Raw genomic sequence first — 19,290 nt, forward strand, 5'->3', positions numbered from 1 at the left:
AAGGCGTGATGATAATTGACGTTAAACCGAGCCAATGGCCGTGAAGAACGCTGTTTCTCTGAGTAAGGGTTTTTGTTCCAGGAGGAAATAGGGTTTTTGTGCCAGTTCAGCCAATACGTGGCAGATGTGGTAACGGCTTCCACATTTCATGCGATAGGATTGGCCAGCCCTGGGCATGACTGACAGTAGCTCCAGCCTACATGTGCTACGTGACGAGTACGTGTGCTTTGTGTGCTCTGTTTATCGGTGGACTCTTTGGTGTTCCTGTACGGTTCAAATGGTAATTTTTAGTATCAGATACAAAAGTAGTCACACCGCGGGAAATGTGTAATCAGGAAAAAAGTATGTCAATAGACTTTGGTGGGACAAGAAAACTTTAATAACGACAACGCCGTGGACAAAATAAAGACCTCAGAGCCCGTTGATATGCACTTGAGAGTCGACAAAACATGAATGAACTTGTGCATCAATTTTCAAAAAAGAAAACAAAGGCGTGAGAGCCAACACCCCAAGACAGACGTGTGGCCTACGAGGAAAAAAATCAAACAGTACGTTTCTGGCATTCATCAGACACCTTAATCCAGAGTAACTAACATTGTACTTCATCTTATATAAGTAACAGTTGACGCCTGTGCTCAGGGGCCCCGCGGCGGGATTCGGCCTCGTGACCTTCTGAGTTACCCAACGCCTTAACCATAAGGCTACCATGCCCTAATTGCACTAAGGTGATAATCTCTGACACAATGATTAAGTTATTTAATTTGTAATGGAAAATATTTAAATAATTGCATCCCAAAGACACATTTACAAACAGAATCAGGTTTATTGGCCAACATTGGAACACATTTTAGTTATGCTTATTAAGTATTGTACACCACTGATGCAGGAGGGAAAAGAAATGAGCTCATTTTTTTAAATTTCAAAGTAGTGCCTTCCCTAAAAGAACTTAAATACAGAAAAGCTCAGGGAAGAACTTTTTTTTTTTTTTTTTTAGGTCATATGGGTTAACTGTGCAAGTGATGACAATTACAGACTGAAAACATTTGTATAAAATGAGTTCATAAAAAGAAACAGCAATAGTTTAAGAGCAGCTCCTGAATATGTACCTTCATAGTGTCGAGGTAAAAACCACATTGTCCATTGTTGAGTACAGCTGTGTAAAAAAAAAAGCCATAAGGATGCTCACATTTTCACATACTCACATGCTATCTGAGTCACAATGTCTATGTTCATGTCTACCAAGAAATTCCAGTCAAACACTTACTGAGCTTACTGAGATGGCTGATCTTGGATTTTGGTGTCAGATATAGGGGAACATATTTCCTCTAGATGAAAACAAATGTCTAGGTTTGTAAGAGTTGAAGTTTTGAATCACAAAATATTTGAGCAATAGATACCCATTTCTTCACAATTTCTATTTACATCATTTGTGTTTGTGTGTCTAGACCTCCTAAATGTTTAACTTAAAGGGAAAGACCTTAATCACAATGGGTTTACTGCATACAAAACAATCTTGGATTTTTTAAAAATGAATTTGCAACTCCATTGAACTGACTCTATTTCTGTTTCTTTTTCATTGTTTTCAGGAAAATCATTACCAAAATTCAAGTAATTCTTGTTGTGCTAGCTCAAATGTTCCTATCTCCTATGCTATGTCCATCTGTGCCTTTTGTGTGTTCAGCTCTTCATTGCTGAGCTTGATAAGGTCTTCCTCTTGTGGGTAGGTGCTTAGTCTCTCTGCAGCATGTATCTTTAATAGAGAGCATGAGGACAGCAGACCTGAGCACACAGAGTAGTGTCTGCGAGTGTGATCAATAAAATGACTGGAATGCGCCACGAACTGCAGGAAAAGAGACAGATTCATGAGTATGGAGTAATCTACAGAAACTGCTGCACATGAGCATAATTCAGATTTTCAAGCACAATTCATGCATTTCTCATTTTACAATGCATTTCTTCTCATTAAACAATCTAATATTTGCTTGCAAGCTAACCTAAGTAAAGTAAATAAGCCAGGATCTAAAGTAAAAAAACTATTAATTGTAACTTTCTCTTACTTAAGTGTAAGGGAAAACTGTAAACTTTACTATATTAGTTTATTATATTAGAATCAGGTTTATTGGCCAAGTGTGTTGAGACAAACAAGGAATCTGGTTCCAGCTGTTGGTGACTCTCAAATGTATAGACATAAATAACACTATGCTTGGCTTGACACTTGACACATGACACTTAGCTTGGACTATACAAGACGAAAACAGACAAGACAAGACAAACAGACTATACAAGGCAATACAGGCAATGTTAGACGATATAGACAGTACGAGTATTAAATAGGAATTCAGAGTATATATACAGTTTCTGTGGAATAAAAATTGTTTAAAACATGATGACAAAAAAATTACCAATTTTTTTCTTTTTTTCTTATTCTTTTTTTTAATCAGACCTAATCTGATTAAATCAATTAGAAAATATCTAACTTTTAATATTCAATGATGCACTATGTGGAATCTAAATATACTGTAAGTTAACAATCTTTTTTTGAAATCATTTTCTTTTGTAAAACTTTAATAGCAGATAAGTTGATAAGTGATGCATAGCAATCTGAATATGAATTAAATGGTTGAAATTGACAAATATTCCAATTTAAATACACAATAGGAATCTAATTATGTTCATTTTAGTGCAAAACAATAAACACAATACAATTATTTCAATATTTGATTGCTTTACATGAGTACACGTCACACACTTTTTATTTAGTTTTAGTTAGATCTAAATATTCCCCAACTATGTAAAGGGAGATTTAGTCTTTAATTTTCAGATGCCCAAATGTAGTAATCAAGTGTAGTGAACATAGATAGATACAAAATAAAAGAAAAGTCCGGTACAGTAAACTTAATGGATGTAAATGCAACATTTTTCCAAATAACACAGCACACCACATGAATTCAGTGAATGCATTTTAACTTGAAAACCAAGAATAGATTATGCTTTTAGATTACTGTTCTTAAGTTTAATTTGTAGTAGTATATATGAGTCAGAGTCAATACATGGTGGAGGCACATTTGACAGCAATTACAGTCTTCTGGGGTAGCTATATACAAGGTTGTCACACTGGATTTGGAGTGTGTGGAGTGTGGACTTCTCTTCGTTCAAGATGGGAGAGCTTATTTGCCTTTTGGTGATGGACAGCAACCTTCAAGTCAAGTCGTCAGGATTTCAGTCCATTATAAGTCCAGGAAATCCAGTCCATTATAACCTTGGCTTTATGCTTGGAAGGCTTTGTCCTGTTGGAATACGAAATTCCAAACCATTTTCAGGCATTTCATCTGGTTCTCCTCCTTGTACCTGAATGATCAAGTTCCTCAGTCTCTGCAGATGAGAAACCTGCCTAGCATATAATGCTTCCACCACCATGCTCCAACTGTAATGATTTTGTGATAGGCAAACTACTATGGTTTCATCTGACTATGAAACCTTTTACCTGTTTGTTGCAAGATCTTTCAGGTGTCTTTGTGCAGATGTCAAATTGAACCTTTTTGGGAAATGGCTTTCTTCTTGCCACCCTCCTCTACATAGCACATTTGCACAATTTTTTTGATATTGTTGTGTGATGCATGTTTTTCTTTGTTGGACATTACGTTCTGTAGGCCTTTCAAAGTTGCTATTTGTTCCTGGTGGCCTTTTTGGCCAAGTAAATTATTTCCCAGTCATCTAGGTTTGATGAATGGACAGGTTATGGCAGACTGTGTGTGGTACCATGCACAGCAGAACTTCATGTTTCAAATTAATTGAGGTTATTCTATAGTCATTTTTTAAAAATAAGTGACATTAATGTTATTCCAGTTTAAGAAATGTTATAAAGGGGGTATATGCAATGGTTTTGACAGTAAGTGATTTATGATATATTGTATTTAAATTTTGTGTTTGTGTTTTTATTTCTGCAATATTTTCCAATTTGTGCTTCTGTTTTTTCCACTTATATTTAACCTAGTCATGATGCTGTACATTAAAATGCAACCGGATAATCCATTAGCAGTTGGCATGATAGTTCATTTGGATTGAAAAACCTTCAGGTAAACAACTCCATCAATCTTGAGCTTGATCTGAACGAATTTTCAAGCAGGGTTTAAAGAAGATGTGGATCAGAAACAATTTGGTAAATAGGGAAAAAAAAACATGCTTGAAAAAATGCTTGAATCTCACTGTTTTGTCAACTGGATTCAAAAGTACCTTGCAGTGGTGTTGAAAGTAATGACATGTGCTCCGGTATTTTTTGGAATATATGTAAGGAACATGTGAGTAAATCTATGAATCAATTTGCAATGTTAAGGGTACATATAATCTGTACATTCAGAATCAAAGCAAATTTATTCAAGTTGATTAAAATGGGTGCATGTATACATACCATGTGAGACGTATTCAACATCGTCATGATGAAAGCTATGTTCCAATTAGGGTTGTAGCTACAGTACATGGATGTAAATAAGCTTTGCTACCCTGATTGCCCCGCCAACTGATACCTCAAATCACTAAATAAGCATGCATTGTGACATAAAGCCACCCTGCAGAGATAAACGTAACATTCTATAAAAGCATAACTTACTTTGTAGATATATTTACAAGTGATTAATTTGAAATCCCCACCAACTGTGTTAATTTAGAACAAGCCATGACAAAGGAAAGTGTAGCAGTTACCGGTGTCCAAATGTGCTGAAAAAATGGAATGAATAGAAAAGAAATAGTCTCTCTCAAAAATAGAAGTAACACAAATAACAGTCCCAAAATTGTTGCAGTGTTGCAAGGGATACATGTCAATTTTTCTACAACAAACGTTTTTTTTTTTTTTTATCTTGAAACGCTAATCTCAACATATCAGGAACCAGATAAGAATTAAGCAAGCGCTTCCTGTCTCTGTGTGATTATCCATCGTTTGCTCATTCTTACTGATCAGTAGCCAAGGTGATGAATGTGCCTTCATGCACATTGTCCTCAACAATATTTCTTATTCAGACACCAAAAACTTATATGGTACATTTTTAAGAGGAAATACAAAACACTTAGGATGCATTAATGTATGTATTATTATCAGTATGCAAAAGTACACCAAATTTGAAATACATTTTTTAACTTTTTGCATTCTTTTTAATCAAATGAGTGACAAGAATCTCAGTGGTATAAAATAAGCTGTATTTTCTAAACCATTTGTTTGTGGAAAATTTTTTTTTTCAATTTTTGCACATTAGCTGGAAAGTTATTGGGCCAAATTATATATTTTCTAGCATTTTTTGCAGGCAATTATTCTGCCACAGACAATACAAAAGATCTGTAGTACAAGGAACAATTCATTTGTTTGACTTGATTAAGTCCACATAAGACACATTGATTAAAAAGAAATTGGCAACCATTGATTTTTTTTGTGTGGTATCTCTAAAATTAAACACATTAGAGATTGGCTCTAACTACAAAAGACATTTTGAGATAATACTTGATTGGAATTAAAGTCAGTCCTAATTCTCGCTACATCTTCATGTGAGATGTAAGAAACGATCAGTGAACTCGACAGTTAATGACAATGATACGCTACTCAACTACATGACTTGAATGACTGCTGTAGATCATAGGAAATCACACTGACTTTAGGTCACTGTTTGCAAATTCATACTGCAGCTCAAAGCCATGGGCAAGACACTATACAGATGTTATATAAGATCTTACATAGCACAAATACTACACAGGATGCTTCCCACTGGGAAGCTTTTTAAACTATCTCAACCTCCCAAGTGTAACCATATTTCTGTAATATTTCAGTGCTCTCATTAGCAATTTTGACTAAGAAAAATCTAAATCGGGGTCACAGTTGATGGACATTTTTGGTTACACAATAAAAGATTTCATTGTGTATTTACAGGCAAAGCATATGTACTGATCCTCCTTGAACCGCTGTAGTCAAGGCCAAACGAGGGGAAGAGCAGATGATCAGAATACATTCAAATAGTGCCAACATTTTCACAACAAACTAAATTTCTGTCATTTTGATACAAAAGAGTATTGTGTCCACATCTCCAGCCAAAAGAGGCTTTGTAGATGTTTGGTTTGGAATTTATAAAGATCACGGATGGCTCGTGAGCTTGGAGATGGAGTGACACTAGCTTTACCATTAGAGCCGATCATACTGTCTGTATAGTCCCAGTAAACACTTCCCCGGTTGAGTTAGCCTTCTCTTATCTTAGCAGCTAGGGCAGAGTTTTCTTGTCGAATAGCCTTGTAGTCTTCCAGAATCTTCTCCAGGTTGCTAACAGTCTTTTTACCATTTTCAGTCTCAATCTACAGGAAAAAAGGAGAAGAGTAATACAATTCTAGTAATACAATTCTTACACAAACACGCATAATTTTACCCGCATATTAAGTAGAAAAATAGTAATGAATTCTAAGCTAAAGTAAATCGTTTAACAGTCCAGTTGCAGATTCAGCAAAGAATTTCAGCCAATCAGAATAATCACTTGAATTATTGGGCAATCATGGCCTAATGGTTAGAGAGTCTGACTCGTAATCCTAAGGTTGTGGGTTCGAGTCTCGGGCCGGCCACGACTGGGGTGCCCTTGAGCAAGGCACCGAACCCCACACTGCTCCCCGGGCGCCGCCGCATAAATGGCTGCCCACTGCTCCGGGTGTGTGTTCACGGTGTGTGTGTTCACTGCTGTGTGTGTGTGCACTTTGGATGGGTCAAATGCAGAGAACGAATTCTGAGTATGGGTCACCATACTTAGCCATATGTCACGTCACTTTCACTTTCGAATTATGCTGCAGCAGAATCAATCAGTGTATGGAAAAAAGACTCCAGTTCAGAGGCTAATCACACATTAATGTAAATTAACGACAATCAATTCAATTGGGGGTGGACAGGATGGGATAGAATATTATAGATTTTTACCCTCTCTGGCAAATCAAAGAAAAGATGTTTGCTTATTCAAAAGAAACATATAAGAGAAGTATTCATTTATTCTCTAATACAGGTTAGGGTAAGGGTTTGATGTCTCAATCGTTCAGAGTCGGTTGCATTATCAAAAGCATTTTGTATTGCCATGCATATAAAGCCATTTTGTTGCCAATAGCTACCCACTAATGGCATCAAGAGAAGACTATAGTCACCATTTAGTCATGTTAGCTGTTATCTAGACTTTTATAACTAAATAATTTTAGTTATCTGAACCATAACAAATTTGAGATAAATATTCCAGGTGTAGAGGACTGTGTGCTATTAGGAGTGATAGTACTAATATTGGGAAGCATATTTAATCTACATAATCATACCCAGAAAGTTTCTGGTTGATGTGATGCACTAGTTAAATGTAAAGTTCACATACCTGTTCCTCCAGGTCTCTGATCTCTCTCATGATGCTGCCTGTGTCCTCAATGGTCTGAATAAGCTGGGTGCAATTCTGAGGAACAAAAGTTAATGAAAGAAAAAGTACGAATGTCAGAGGAAACCACACTTAAGATCATTGTGTCATTTATGTCAAGAGCTACAATTAATTTTCAGATCAAACATCAGAATGGAGAAAAATGTGAGGACCAGTGGAGAATGGCCAGACTGTTTAAACTGATAGGAACTACAGTAACTCAAATAACCACTCCTTACCACCAAGGAGAACAGAAAAACATCTCAAAATTTTTCAGTGTGCCTTTACCTCATGTAGTGCAGCCAGGTATTTGTAAGATTTACGAACAGATTCATCTTTCTTGGCATCCTGTGATATAAAAAAGAAAACACAGATTAAATAACCATCTCCCCATCTGAACAGTTTCAGTTGCTCAGTTATGGAGGACTTGCCTTAAAAACCAGTTCATCTGTTACAGCAAACGTTCTGTCCAGCTTTCCTGTAAGCCCGTTAATCTCTTTCTGCAGGTCTTTAGTGTCCGACAAAATCTGCAATGCACAAGCAAAATTTTCTATCCCCAGTTCAAACTCCAGCAACTAAAATGCACCGATAAGCCACATTGAGACTTTAAAACACCATTAAACAGAGACTGAATAATGAATAAATAAAGACCTTCGTGATTTCCTCCTTCTGTTTTTTAATGTTGCCAACAATTTCCAGGATCCTCATAGTGTAGGCTGAACGGGAGACATCTTTAGGCAATGTCTCATACTCTGTGATCTGTATCAGTAGCATGGGGAAAAGAATGTACAACACATGGCAAAACAAGAAGACAAAGTACAGAATATGTACACAAAAATAAGTTGTTGATCTTTAAAGTATAAGAAAAAATGTTCTTTCCTACCAACTGCTTATGTAGGCTTTCCTTCTTTTTGGCCTCTTCAGCAGACTGTCGGATTTTATCATGAAGATCTTTGATATCAGATAACTTTCTAGAGGACTCCATCTAATAACAGATTTGAATATAATAATTGTTACACACAGATCTTATCCATGTATGTGTTGAAAATCTAGGGAAAATCAGTGAGTAATGATGAATAAGTGAAACATGCGTGGCAATATTGTGATAGCGAGAACAGCCGTGTGGGATGAGAAATTCAGATGCACATCAGAACTGAAGAATCTCTGGTTGTTTTTATTTTCACAGAGGTAAAGAGAAGACAGGCAGATATAAAGTTTGTGGTTGTGGCATGAGAAAGTACATTTGCAATAATATAATCTGTGGCAGTTAGAGTTTTCACTACATTTCTGTGTGTTCGTTAAATTAAATTTATAAAATAAAGAAAAAATGATTAATCACAACATATTATTATTATTATAATAATTTTTTACTTAGGCAAATATATTTCATATTTCCTGAAAAATGACCAGACTAAACCAATAACAAGAATTTTGGTAATATGTTTTTTTTTAACTAAATAACAATAATAATAATAATATATTAAACAAGTAGTATATATACACTGGCTGCACCTCTCGATTACTGCAGAGTTCTTTAAGGCGGCGGTGTTCATCAATAAGTGGTGCTCTGTGCTTCTCCCACTGTGAGGCCAAATGAACCACTCGCTTTGAGCTTGCCTCCACCAGGCTCTGAAACACACATTGAGAATGCTAGACATTTTCGCTAATGTAAGTTTTAAAGACCACAGTTTATGAGGATGACTCTCATACCTGTAACTTAATCAGGTTGTTCTCAGCATCTGGCAGGAGGTTGATGGTCTGTTTTTTAACCCTGACGGTGTTCTCCTTCTCCGAATTACGTACCTCTTTTTGTTTTAGCTCATCTGACACCTACAAAAACAAGTTCAGTTACACATATGATTTTCAGGTATCTCTTCCAAATGGTACCTTTTTGGAAATCTAATCAACATTTCACAAAATTCATATTGTTTCATATTTCATTTTGCATGCCACTTTCACTCGGTTTTGATGATTATTTATTTTTATTAAAATAATTATTTGTAATTTGGTTTAAAGTGATACCGAGCTTGTAAATATTTGCAAGAACTAAAAAATTCTGACATGGAAAAAGTGCATAGTGCACAGCTTATCTGAAACAAGTACTTAATACAGGACTGCAGGATCGTATTTACCGCTCAGGGAAATTATTCTGAACATGCAGCAGTCATTACCTGATGAATGGACACTGTGAGTTGCCTTATGTCTCCGCCCACCTCCTCCATTTGGACAGAAAGTTGCTGTAGTTGCTGCTGGAGTACAGAGAGTTCGGCCTCCTGCTGGGCCTTTAGGTCCTCCTCTGACTGGTGGGAGCTGGGAAGTGCACTTGCTGCTGCTGCCATCTGCTGAGCAGCTTTCTCAGGTTCCTGTAAAATAAAGACACCTCATGTCATTTTCTGAAAAACTGCTAGGGGGCGAAAGGCAAGGAAATGGTACACCATTACTATAGTGCAATAATTCATGAGGTCTCTTATAATGCACATCTCTTTTATGTGCCACAGGACATATTCTACATATCATATGTATTACACAAATGGACATATTATACATATCATATTTATAATGTTTTGCATTAAGTGCAATTTGGTTGTGAAAAAAAAAAAATCAATCCTTGCATTCTGGAATTGTGCCAATTCTAATTAACTTTGAATTCAACTCAATATATGCAACATTTGTGCATTTAATGATCATCAATTTGCGTATTTTGGATTCCCGCTGTTTTACTCAATGTTGGCTAGCAGTTAGAAGCATTAGCTAATCACATGTCTGCCCCATAATTAATTCTGTTGAGAGTAAAATACAACCTCTCACAAAGTGGGCCCAAATTATCAAATTAGCCGTTAGCTACAACATTAACTAGAAAGAAGCATAGGGCCTGTGGTGATCTTGTTAGCCCTCAGATCATAAAGACAGAAATTTTATTCAAATAGATTTCTACAACGCAGAAGAAAACCATTTTCTTAAAAACACTTCAGATCTAGCTTAGAGATACTGTGGCTTATCCTTTGACTAGTGTTCACAACTTGTAAAAATGAAGCTTAACCGGATGTAGGTAAGCTTTCATATCAAACACATCAAATATCTGATTCTTTTGAAAAACAAACATTAATGTTTTGGTTTTTAAAATCACACACCAACACCTAGTTGTAAAGATTCATCCCCAAACCTACACAGTGTAAGCCCCAAAATCTCAATCCTTAAACAGCATTCTGTAATTTGGGAACACATTTTTGGCCAGACGAAAAATGAAACTATGGGCATTTACTCTCTAGGAAAGTATTTTGTCAGATCACAGCACAAGCTGACATGTACCTGTGTGAAGGTGAATTTTTCAGAGTGGGTGAAGCGTGTGCCTTTGGTCAAGACATCGCCTCCTGTTGTAGCTCCAGCAAAGGAGTTTAACAGCTCAGAAAGGTCAGAGGTGGAACGTGTGGCACTGTGTGTGTCAGGCCGAGGCTGGGCAGCCGCCCTCAGCTGCTCCTCTATTCGCTTCTGCAACCGCATTCTTTTCCTTGAGCGATAGTCCTGTAGAAAACAAAAAAAGAATAATGGACTGTGTGTTTTCCATATAAGATGAGAATGTGTCGAACTAAATGAGACAAACCTTTCTAAGAACCACTGTGAAATGGCATGGAATTTTTATTCCTTCCGACCCTCACACAGTAAGATTTTACACTAATGGCATTCAGAAGAAGTACAAAAATCTCATAAATATCATCTAGGATTAGAACTTGTTGACTTTTTAGGTACAGGAATAGTTGCCACAGCACAGACAAGTGGTCTGTTTGTAGACTGAATGCTGGGTGAATATCGACATGAAGTGTGAAATGTCAGCAGAGACATGGGTTAGCAGACAGACCCGAGAAGTCCTGAATGCTGAATGTCACATTAATGTGAGGGAAACAGCACTGTCCACCTCCTAAACATGTTAATCTCTGTGTTAACCACTGAGCTATAGCAGGGAGGCAAAACAGGAACAAACTTAGCACTATTCTCAGAAATGGACAAAAGTTCATGGTTATTTTGGGCTGCTCTAAATAAAAAGAAAAAGAAAAACATCATTAAGCACTGAAACATTACATAAAAATTATTATAATGTGAAAATATCTATATGAAAGAATTAGTTAAAATGATTGAGTAAACGGTCAGATATATCTGACGAAAGATATATATCAAATATATATAATGAAATATTTTAAAATAAATGTGAAATAATGGCACTTTCCTAAGTTTGCCTCACACTTTTACAAATTTGAAACTATTCACATGATTCACTTAATATTAAAGTTACATTTCAAATTAGGATTAGTGTTTTTATTTTTTTTTATAACGGCACTATTTTGATATTTTTGTTTAAATTACAGTAGCTAAAAAAAGTGTAGTTAAGTTTTGAGAATGTACAAGTCTGTTATATGAATACTGTAATACTGAATACTCTGAAAAATATATATTCAGAAAACCCAGTGATTTAAATATAGTCCACTTCTGTTCATAAGCAAATGTTCCTTTACTAACATGACATCACTGACTTGGAGTGCAGCTCTGTTATGTGGCTGTGTCTATAGTGATTTAGAGCTATAGTGCACCTCGGGAGTGAGTCTGGAGAGAAGTCCTTGGCTGTTCCACTCGTTCTCCCATTCCTGTGCTGCGCTGAGTTCAGAAACGTGATTCTCCAACAGAGAGGCAGGCACTGAGGCAGCTCGAGACGGCTGAGATGTCACAGGCAGCAAATACTCCCTCCAATACTCTTTTACCTCTGAGAGAAAGTTAAATAAGCATTAGTACAGACGTATTACACTAAATGTGTTAAAAGGTTACACCAGTTCCATAAATAAATTACTTTTGGTTATAAATATAAAATGGTTTATGCTCATGCTGCTTCATGTTAGCACTTTTGACTCTGAACAGAAGACACACACTATATGGCCAAAGGTTTGTGGTCTGTTGCGTCTACTGAAATAGTGTTGCTTGTTCTTCATTAGACTGCAATCTGCCAGTTGATGACACCTGCTTTCTCAGAGAAATTAGTCTACAAAACCATTAGCACAGAAAATGCAAATGACAAAGAAAAATGTACCTTTAGACTGTTTTTTGGCAGGAACCTTCAGTGAGTAAGGGAGACTCAGTGGCTGGGCATGAAAACTGTGACATGGGCCAGGACTCTGAAGATCAAGTGAACATTTATTTCCTATTATTACTAAAGCAACTTGGACAGATATCAACAAAGCTAAGACAAATTTGCTAAGACGTTGAAATGACTGGCTTCGAAAATATCACTGTACATATAAAACATTTTAACTGTTATATTTAACTGTAAATCACTGCAGCCCCTTTCAGTGGTCATGTGGTACCTGGGTTTTGTGGTGCATGGGCAGTCTGCAGGATGGAGGGAGCCAAGGCAACACCAGCTGAGCTTTAATCTGGGCTGCTATGGCTTTCTGCAGGAGAGCAGACTTCCCTAAGAGAGGAGCAATGTGTCAAGAAACAAAGGAAAGCATAAAACAAGCTGGATGTTTCTATTTATTCATTCCAGGAATGCATGTATTACTAAAATCAAGACACAGCATGCATTAAATGATCAGGAAAAATCCGGTCACTCCCACCACTGTGCCTGTGATGTCTGGCTTTGATACTATAGCTATAAATTGTATGGCTTTACAAAACTGTTCTATTTGGGTTTTGTGCAAAAAAATAAACGTCTGAATTCCCTTTGAATTGTTGACATAACTCAAACAATAGAGTATTATTAAACTAAAAACAGCATCAAAACCACAGAGACACAAAGCTTATTACTTGAATGGAGTTGGTTTTGGATGCTTTCCAAAAGACAAGCACACACAAAGTTGAGTACAAAAGTCTGCATAGGAATCTACATACAACTATAAAAAAAAAAGAAATTCAGAATTACAGAAATCAAATTTTATTTAGTGGTAAACGGTCACAAACTGGTAAATTTAGTCCTCGACTTCGGTACTGCTATTATATGAGAACAAGGGTCTCAAACTTAAACAAAAAAGAACACAATGGTTCTAATTTATCAGTCTTTTTGCAAAGCAGTGTATAAATGTTAGCATAAGCCAAACGGATACATTTAGGAAATGCTGATTTCACTTACGTGAGTATGTTAATGAATGGATCACCTATGGGCATAACAAAGCTCTTTGTATTTAGTGCCTAGAAGACTATTTACATCTATGTTACACAAAGAAAAGTTTTTTTTAAGAGAAAAATCCTTTGAGATGGATATTTTCCCAGGTGATCACAGACACTAATCACCCCATACTGAGAAACTGCTATGTTTAATTGTCAGTAGCAAGTGTCTAGTTCACTGTCGACCAAATGTCTGCCTGGCCTCACACACACCAATGTGTAACCAAACAGTATGCCAGGTTTCATTCTCATCCCCAAAATAAATCAACAGATTTCCACCCCATCTGTGACTTCTAGGAAATCTCTGTAGCCTAATACCAGCTCAGTGTGTCCTGCCCTGCTGTTTTTCTTCATGCTTGCTGACAAAAGGCATGAGGCTCAGTAATTCAAAATTAGTCGAGAAATTAAAAAAAAACATCATTCAAGTTCAATTAATCAAGCTTAGTTTATTTGGTAAAAACTGAACCGAATAGTGCCTGATTCCCCCTGATGCTTTGGGGCACACATGATTTGCACAAAAGGTTTGAGCCTTTCTTTAAAATCTTGGGATTAAACCTAGCCCATGCTAAAGTCGGACAAATTTAGGAGCAAAACCCTTGTTAATCTCTATAGCTGAACTGTCATGAAATACTAATTCTAGGTCTGTCAATACTGTTGGGAGCAAGCAGAACGAATTGCACCACTTCAATACTGTACATTGAATTGTATTATTGAAATATTGTGCAACTTTTTAATATCACTCATTGTTATTCCTTTGAACACATTATTCCCAAGCTGGTTATGTCAGCAACACTGGGCCATCCTGCAAAATGAAACAGTGATAGTTTTATTTTGTTACCTGCTGGTTGGTCAGAAACCTCTGCCCTCTCTCGAGGCAGCTTTTCCACCAGGAACATAAGTAAAGAGCGAATCTCTGGCTCATTACTGTATAGAAATGTCTGGTAGCCAATCTCACCCTTATAGCCCAAGTCCTATAAATAGATGCAGAGCAGACATGCCATCTATTAATTTGGTGCTTTTCAATGAGATTTAAGTAACAAAAAGCTAACAAATGATTTGAGTAGATGTGGTTTATACATTTCGGCTGAAAAATCTTTTCCAGGATCTACAAAAAGAAAAAAAAGGGTAAATCTGTGATGTGGAAATGCATCTCCCTTTTATTTTTTTAAGTGATTTTCAGACCGCAACCCTCATTTTCCTGAGGAATAAATTTCAGACTCAAACTCAAAGAATTATTATATGGACATAAACCATCTACTGAGTTTTTAGCTATTTAATGGAATTCTACGTTTGACCTTGATAAGTTTATTTATAGGCCTGTGTTTTGTTTTATTTTTTAGTTATTGAGGTTTTGATTTAACAATAACCTTTGACTGACCTGTCAACAGGCTTAGAAGAAGACAGTAATAAAGTAATAATAATTAAATATAGCTGCAAGCAGCGATTCCGGGGTCAAGCAGATCAGATGCGCTCAGAATATATACACTTATGCATTGCATTCATAAGTGTGTTTTGTGTGAGTGTGTGTGTCTCTGACTGTGTGTGTGAGTCTTTGCGTGTCTGTGTCACTGTGGTGCTGATTCTGATATTAGCACCCAGTACTTGCAGCTCTATTGAACATACAGCCTCACAATGAACATAATTGAATTGACACACCAAAGTTGTTATAGTAACTTATAAGACTGGCCTCTACATGTGTGCCAAATTTCATAACTTTCCTACGTACGGTTCTATGGGCTGCCTTTGACTTCAATGGCAGAAGAGGTTAGCTGCGATTCCGGGGTCAAGCCGATCAAATGTGCTCAGAACATGTCGCTGATGAACCATACCAAGTTTCGTAGCGATATGGCATTGCGTTCGTAAAATACTGGACTTAATGTGAAAATCTTGTGGCCATTAGGTGGCGCTGTCACGAAACGTTGCAAAATGTCTGTGTCTGTGTCACTGTGGTGCTGATTCTGATTCTGGTTCTGATATTAGCACCCAAGACATATTGTGTGCCAAACTGCCCCCAAATTGTTTGGGCTGGTGGAGCTATAGGTTTTGAGCTAGACACACCAAAGTTGCTATAGTAACTTCTAAGACTGGCCTCTACATGTGTGCCAAATTTCATAACTTTCCTACGTACGGTTCATGTTGTGCGCCAACTTGCCCCTCAAATTGTTTGGACTGGTGGAGCTAGAGGGTTTGAGCTAGACACACCAAAGTTGCTATAATAACTTCTAAGACTGGCCTCTACATGTGCGCCAAATTTCATAACTTTCCTACGTATGGTTCTTGACTTCAGTGGCGGAAGAATAATAATAAGAAAACTAACGATAACAATAGGTGTATATACCCCTTCAGGGCTTGACCCATAATAATAATAATAATAATAATAATAATAATAATAATAACAACAAAGGTAGATTATGATTTACATTAGTGTGACAGAATTAGAAAAGTATGGAGCTCCTGTCTTTGTTTTGAGAACCCAGGCTTTTTAGCTAGCCTGACATAATGGTAGAAACCTGGACAAGTGGCGGCCCAAAACAGTCTAGTGATCCACTAGTTGACCGAACTTCTGTGGACCCGATCCTCACATTTGTGCTTTTTGAACATCCCATTTTAGCTTAAAGTCCCACCTTTGTGGTTGCAATAACCGCCACTCTTCTGGAAATGCTTTTCACTAGATTTTGGATTGTGGTTGAAGAGGCTGTTCAATTAGACATTACTGTGACATTACTGGGATCAGCAAAGGTTCAGTGAGGTTGCGTTCAGGGCTCTGTACAGGTCACTCGGGTTCTTTTACTCTAACCTTGGTAAGCAAAGTCTTCATAGACATTGCTTTGTGCATAGGGGCATTGTTATGCTGAAATAGGTTCGGGCCTCTTAGTTCCTCAAGGGAAACTGTAATAATACAGCATTCAAAAACATCCTATAAAATTGTGTGCTTCCAACATTGTGGCAATAGTTTGGGAAATATCCAGTACATTTGTGATGCTAGGTGTTTACAAATATTTGACAGTATTGTTCATCAAAAATAAAGCATTTGTCCCAGGTCAACCATTATACATGGAAGACATGTCCTGTTAAGTCTCAGATGCACTAGTCTGGTGTGTTTGTGTGACACCAAAGCAAAGGAAACACAATATAATAGTTTACCCCGTATCATGTGGCTTAAGCTGAAATCTAGTTCTGGATGAAAAAAGTTCTTCTGTCTCACCTGGCAGGCTTGGGCCAGGCTCATGCCCACCCTGAAGCGGGCAGACATGCCAGGCGGCAACATGGGAGAGAGTCCATTGCCCATGGCAGGGTCAATCACACGTAAACATCTCACCACCGCCTGCACTATGAGCTCACTGGAGAACTGCTTAACACTCTGCACATCTTCATCTATATCACTGCAGGACAGAGACAGGGTTTTACAGAACACAAAGTCATTTAGAAATACAGAGATACTGAGTGTAAAGTAGAAGAGGATGAGAAGTTGTTCACACAGCCACAAAAGCAGACTGTCAGTTACTTACATTACACAATCACTTTACACAACTACCACCAAAGAAGGAAATCATGCTTTCTACTTGTAACAAGACCAGTGATCAAATCTACTGAGATACAACTATAAGAAAGTTAGAAACAGCACGTCCCAATCTCACACTGAACCTGCAGATTTAACTAATGTCTAGAATCAGTAACAGATTTAATGGGTCTGAATTTAAATGGTCTGTAGCTGCAGATCAGAGACCTGAGTGTAGGTTGGAAAATAAACCTTCAAAACTTACATGCCAGCCTGTCTTAGTGAATGGATTAAAATCCTGTCAACTTCTTCCATTACTGAAAGATATTAGAATCAGGCTGAAAAATCTTCTAACAGTACCAGAGCCCCCACCACGTTAAACCAAAGGACTATCATAAGGCTGTGTGTCCTCGCGCACAGCTAACAGACATTAGCATCGCCTCACTGTACGGTAGTAGCACGGCTGCTAACTAAGGTAAATAAAACACACTAGCAGCCAACAACCACCGAATTCCCATCATTAAATTGTAAAATATTAAGTCCTGCGATGGTTAGTTCTCTTCGTAATACTCCCGAAGAAAAAGAAACAGGACAAAATACAAGCTTTTTTGCGTTCAGTGTATTTTTTCCCCGATAAAAAGTGAAAAGGAAGTCACATGAAAGGCGTGCCCGCCGCAGTGCATTATGGGATATGCAGTTTTGTCGCGCCAGCAATAATTTAGCCTTTATTTATACACATACGGTATCAAAACACGCTTTCCCACAAGTCTCGAGCGTTCAAATGCCATGACTAACATGACGCTTAAGGACCAGACAGCAGTTTTTTCCCATTTTTTTTTTTTTAGGAGAAATGGAATTAAAAATATAACAAATTAGCTACAGCGATGACTAAAATAAAATTATATTAGTGAAATAAAGTAAAGCTGCCCTTCGTTATCTAAATGATCTGTTAGATTTCTTTACATTTATTCCGTCATACTATAAAACCAGGCGTTTTTGAAAATAATTTAATCTTAAATGAAGCAAAAACATACTTTTCTGTTTAAATGTATCTGAAAACATGTCTTTGCTTGATGTATAAACAAACTGAAAATATGTTTGTAACATCTAAAACAAGTGTGATACTATTCTTCATATTTATTATTATTATTATTATTATTATTATTATTTATTTTTTTATTTATTGAAACATTTTCTGTGATATCTTACAAACAATTGTATTTTTAATACAAACTAGGAGATAAATACCGCTTACGTTTTACAATAATTTACATCGTAGGCTATATTATATTCCGCATTCCGTCTTACAGTGTATTAGCTCTACAGGTCACACATCTGAAACCAGTTGAAACTTCTGGTTTTAATAAAACTAAACCACACTAAAAAAAAATCTTGGCTTACTGCCATGTAATGCTGACGTAATGAGTAACACCAGGATTGATGCCAAAATGAATTTTGAATAGGGGAAATACTCAAAAAGCTGTACATGAGTACAGAGTTCCTATTTACTTCTCAATTACTCGACTCACACATACACACATAAGATTGTTAATGTTTAAAGCCCAAGTGTACTGAAAGGTAGACTTTCCTAAATTACCTCAGATTTCCAACATGTGGCAAAGTCATTTAGTTGCACAGGAGAGGAAAAACAAACGGCAACTAAGATTCTATGCAGAGATTAGCTTCATTGTAGCACAATGTTTTAACACATCATGGGAAGTTTACATTGCCAGACTGCTTTAAATTTAGACGTAGGACATTTGTAGTTAAATAATTTTATTTGTATTTTTGTGTAATATATCATTTGTGGCACAAATGAATAATTCTGACATGAATTCATTGTTTTTGTTTTGCATCTTGTTTGGTCAAGACTTAAGATAAGATAAGGTGCTTTATCAACAGGAAGGAAACCATAATTCCACATCTAAAGTCATTGTTATGTAAAAACAGAGTATCTGTATGAGTTTACATGTATATATTAAATACTGAATAACAGTCGCAACATTAAGTAATAAACTAAATAAAATGAAATAAAATAATGTAAAAACTGAGCACAATCTCTTTCTACGTTAATAACGTAGTTCTATATTATTCTTTTACATTATCTAGTTTTTAACATTGTAAGCATACACATAATGAAGGGAAAAAGCACTCTGTCCTGTTTAAACTTGCTCTAGTAAAGTGACTTCAATACTATGTGTGACATCACGTGAAATTTGAAACTGTGGACGTGAACAGCCC

The 19,290-nt window shown here is 36.6% G+C and overlaps 1 protein-coding gene and 1 long non-coding RNA gene across 3 annotated transcripts; one reads left to right on the forward strand and one right to left on the reverse strand.

Annotated features, from left to right (window-relative positions):
* Nucleotides 1-6: 6 nt before the first annotated feature.
* Nucleotides 7-2,714, forward strand: LOC125138501. Its single transcript, XR_007137697.1, has 2 exons — nucleotides 7-725; nucleotides 1,587-2,714. It is a non-coding gene; the product is annotated as an uncharacterized LOC125138501 (long non-coding RNA).
* Nucleotides 2,715-5,066: 2,352 nt separating this feature from the next.
* ccdc22 (coiled-coil domain containing 22) lies at nucleotides 5,067-17,726 on the reverse strand. Of its 2 annotated transcripts, XM_047799896.1 has the most exons (17): nucleotides 17,315-17,726; nucleotides 16,756-16,933; nucleotides 14,389-14,521; nucleotides 13,516-13,540; nucleotides 12,752-12,858; nucleotides 12,478-12,562; nucleotides 11,987-12,156; nucleotides 10,713-10,925; nucleotides 9,575-9,766; nucleotides 9,114-9,233; nucleotides 8,916-9,032; nucleotides 8,287-8,388; nucleotides 8,055-8,162; nucleotides 7,835-7,930; nucleotides 7,692-7,751; nucleotides 7,368-7,442; nucleotides 5,067-6,327 (listed from the first exon to the last, which is right to left on the reverse strand). In XM_047799896.1, exons 3-17 carry the CDS (start codon nucleotides 14,470-14,472, stop codon nucleotides 6,214-6,216), a joined length of 1,668 nt encoding a protein of 555 aa, XP_047655852.1. In that variant the 5' UTR covers nucleotides 14,473-14,521; nucleotides 16,756-16,933; nucleotides 17,315-17,726; the 3' UTR covers nucleotides 5,067-6,213. The 2 variants fall into 2 exon arrangements, with proteins under 2 accessions (XP_047655852.1, XP_027023066.1); XM_027167265.2 differs by lacking the exon at nucleotides 13,516-13,540.
* Nucleotides 17,727-19,290: the final 1,564 nt, after the last annotated feature.

The sequence above is a fragment of the Tachysurus fulvidraco genome, chromosome 14 (genome assembly GCF_022655615.1).
Source record: "Tachysurus fulvidraco isolate hzauxx_2018 chromosome 14, HZAU_PFXX_2.0, whole genome shotgun sequence".
NCBI lineage: Eukaryota > Metazoa > Chordata > Actinopteri > Siluriformes > Bagridae > Tachysurus > Tachysurus fulvidraco.

Excerpts from the sequence above, each read along its gene's own strand:
- ccdc22 (XM_027167265.2), bottom strand. The coding sequence starts at position 17,364 with ATGGAAGAAGTTGACAGGATTTTAATCCATTCACTAAGACAGGCTGGC. Across the intron at positions 12,157-12,477 it reads TGCCAAAAAACAGTCTAAAG|AGGTAAAAGAGTATTGGAGG; the intron begins GTACATTTTTCT and ends ACTTTCTCTCAG. Across the intron at positions 8,163-8,286 it reads AAAGCCTACATAAGCAGTTG|ATCACAGAGTATGAGACATT; the intron begins GTAGGAAAGAAC and ends CTACTGATACAG.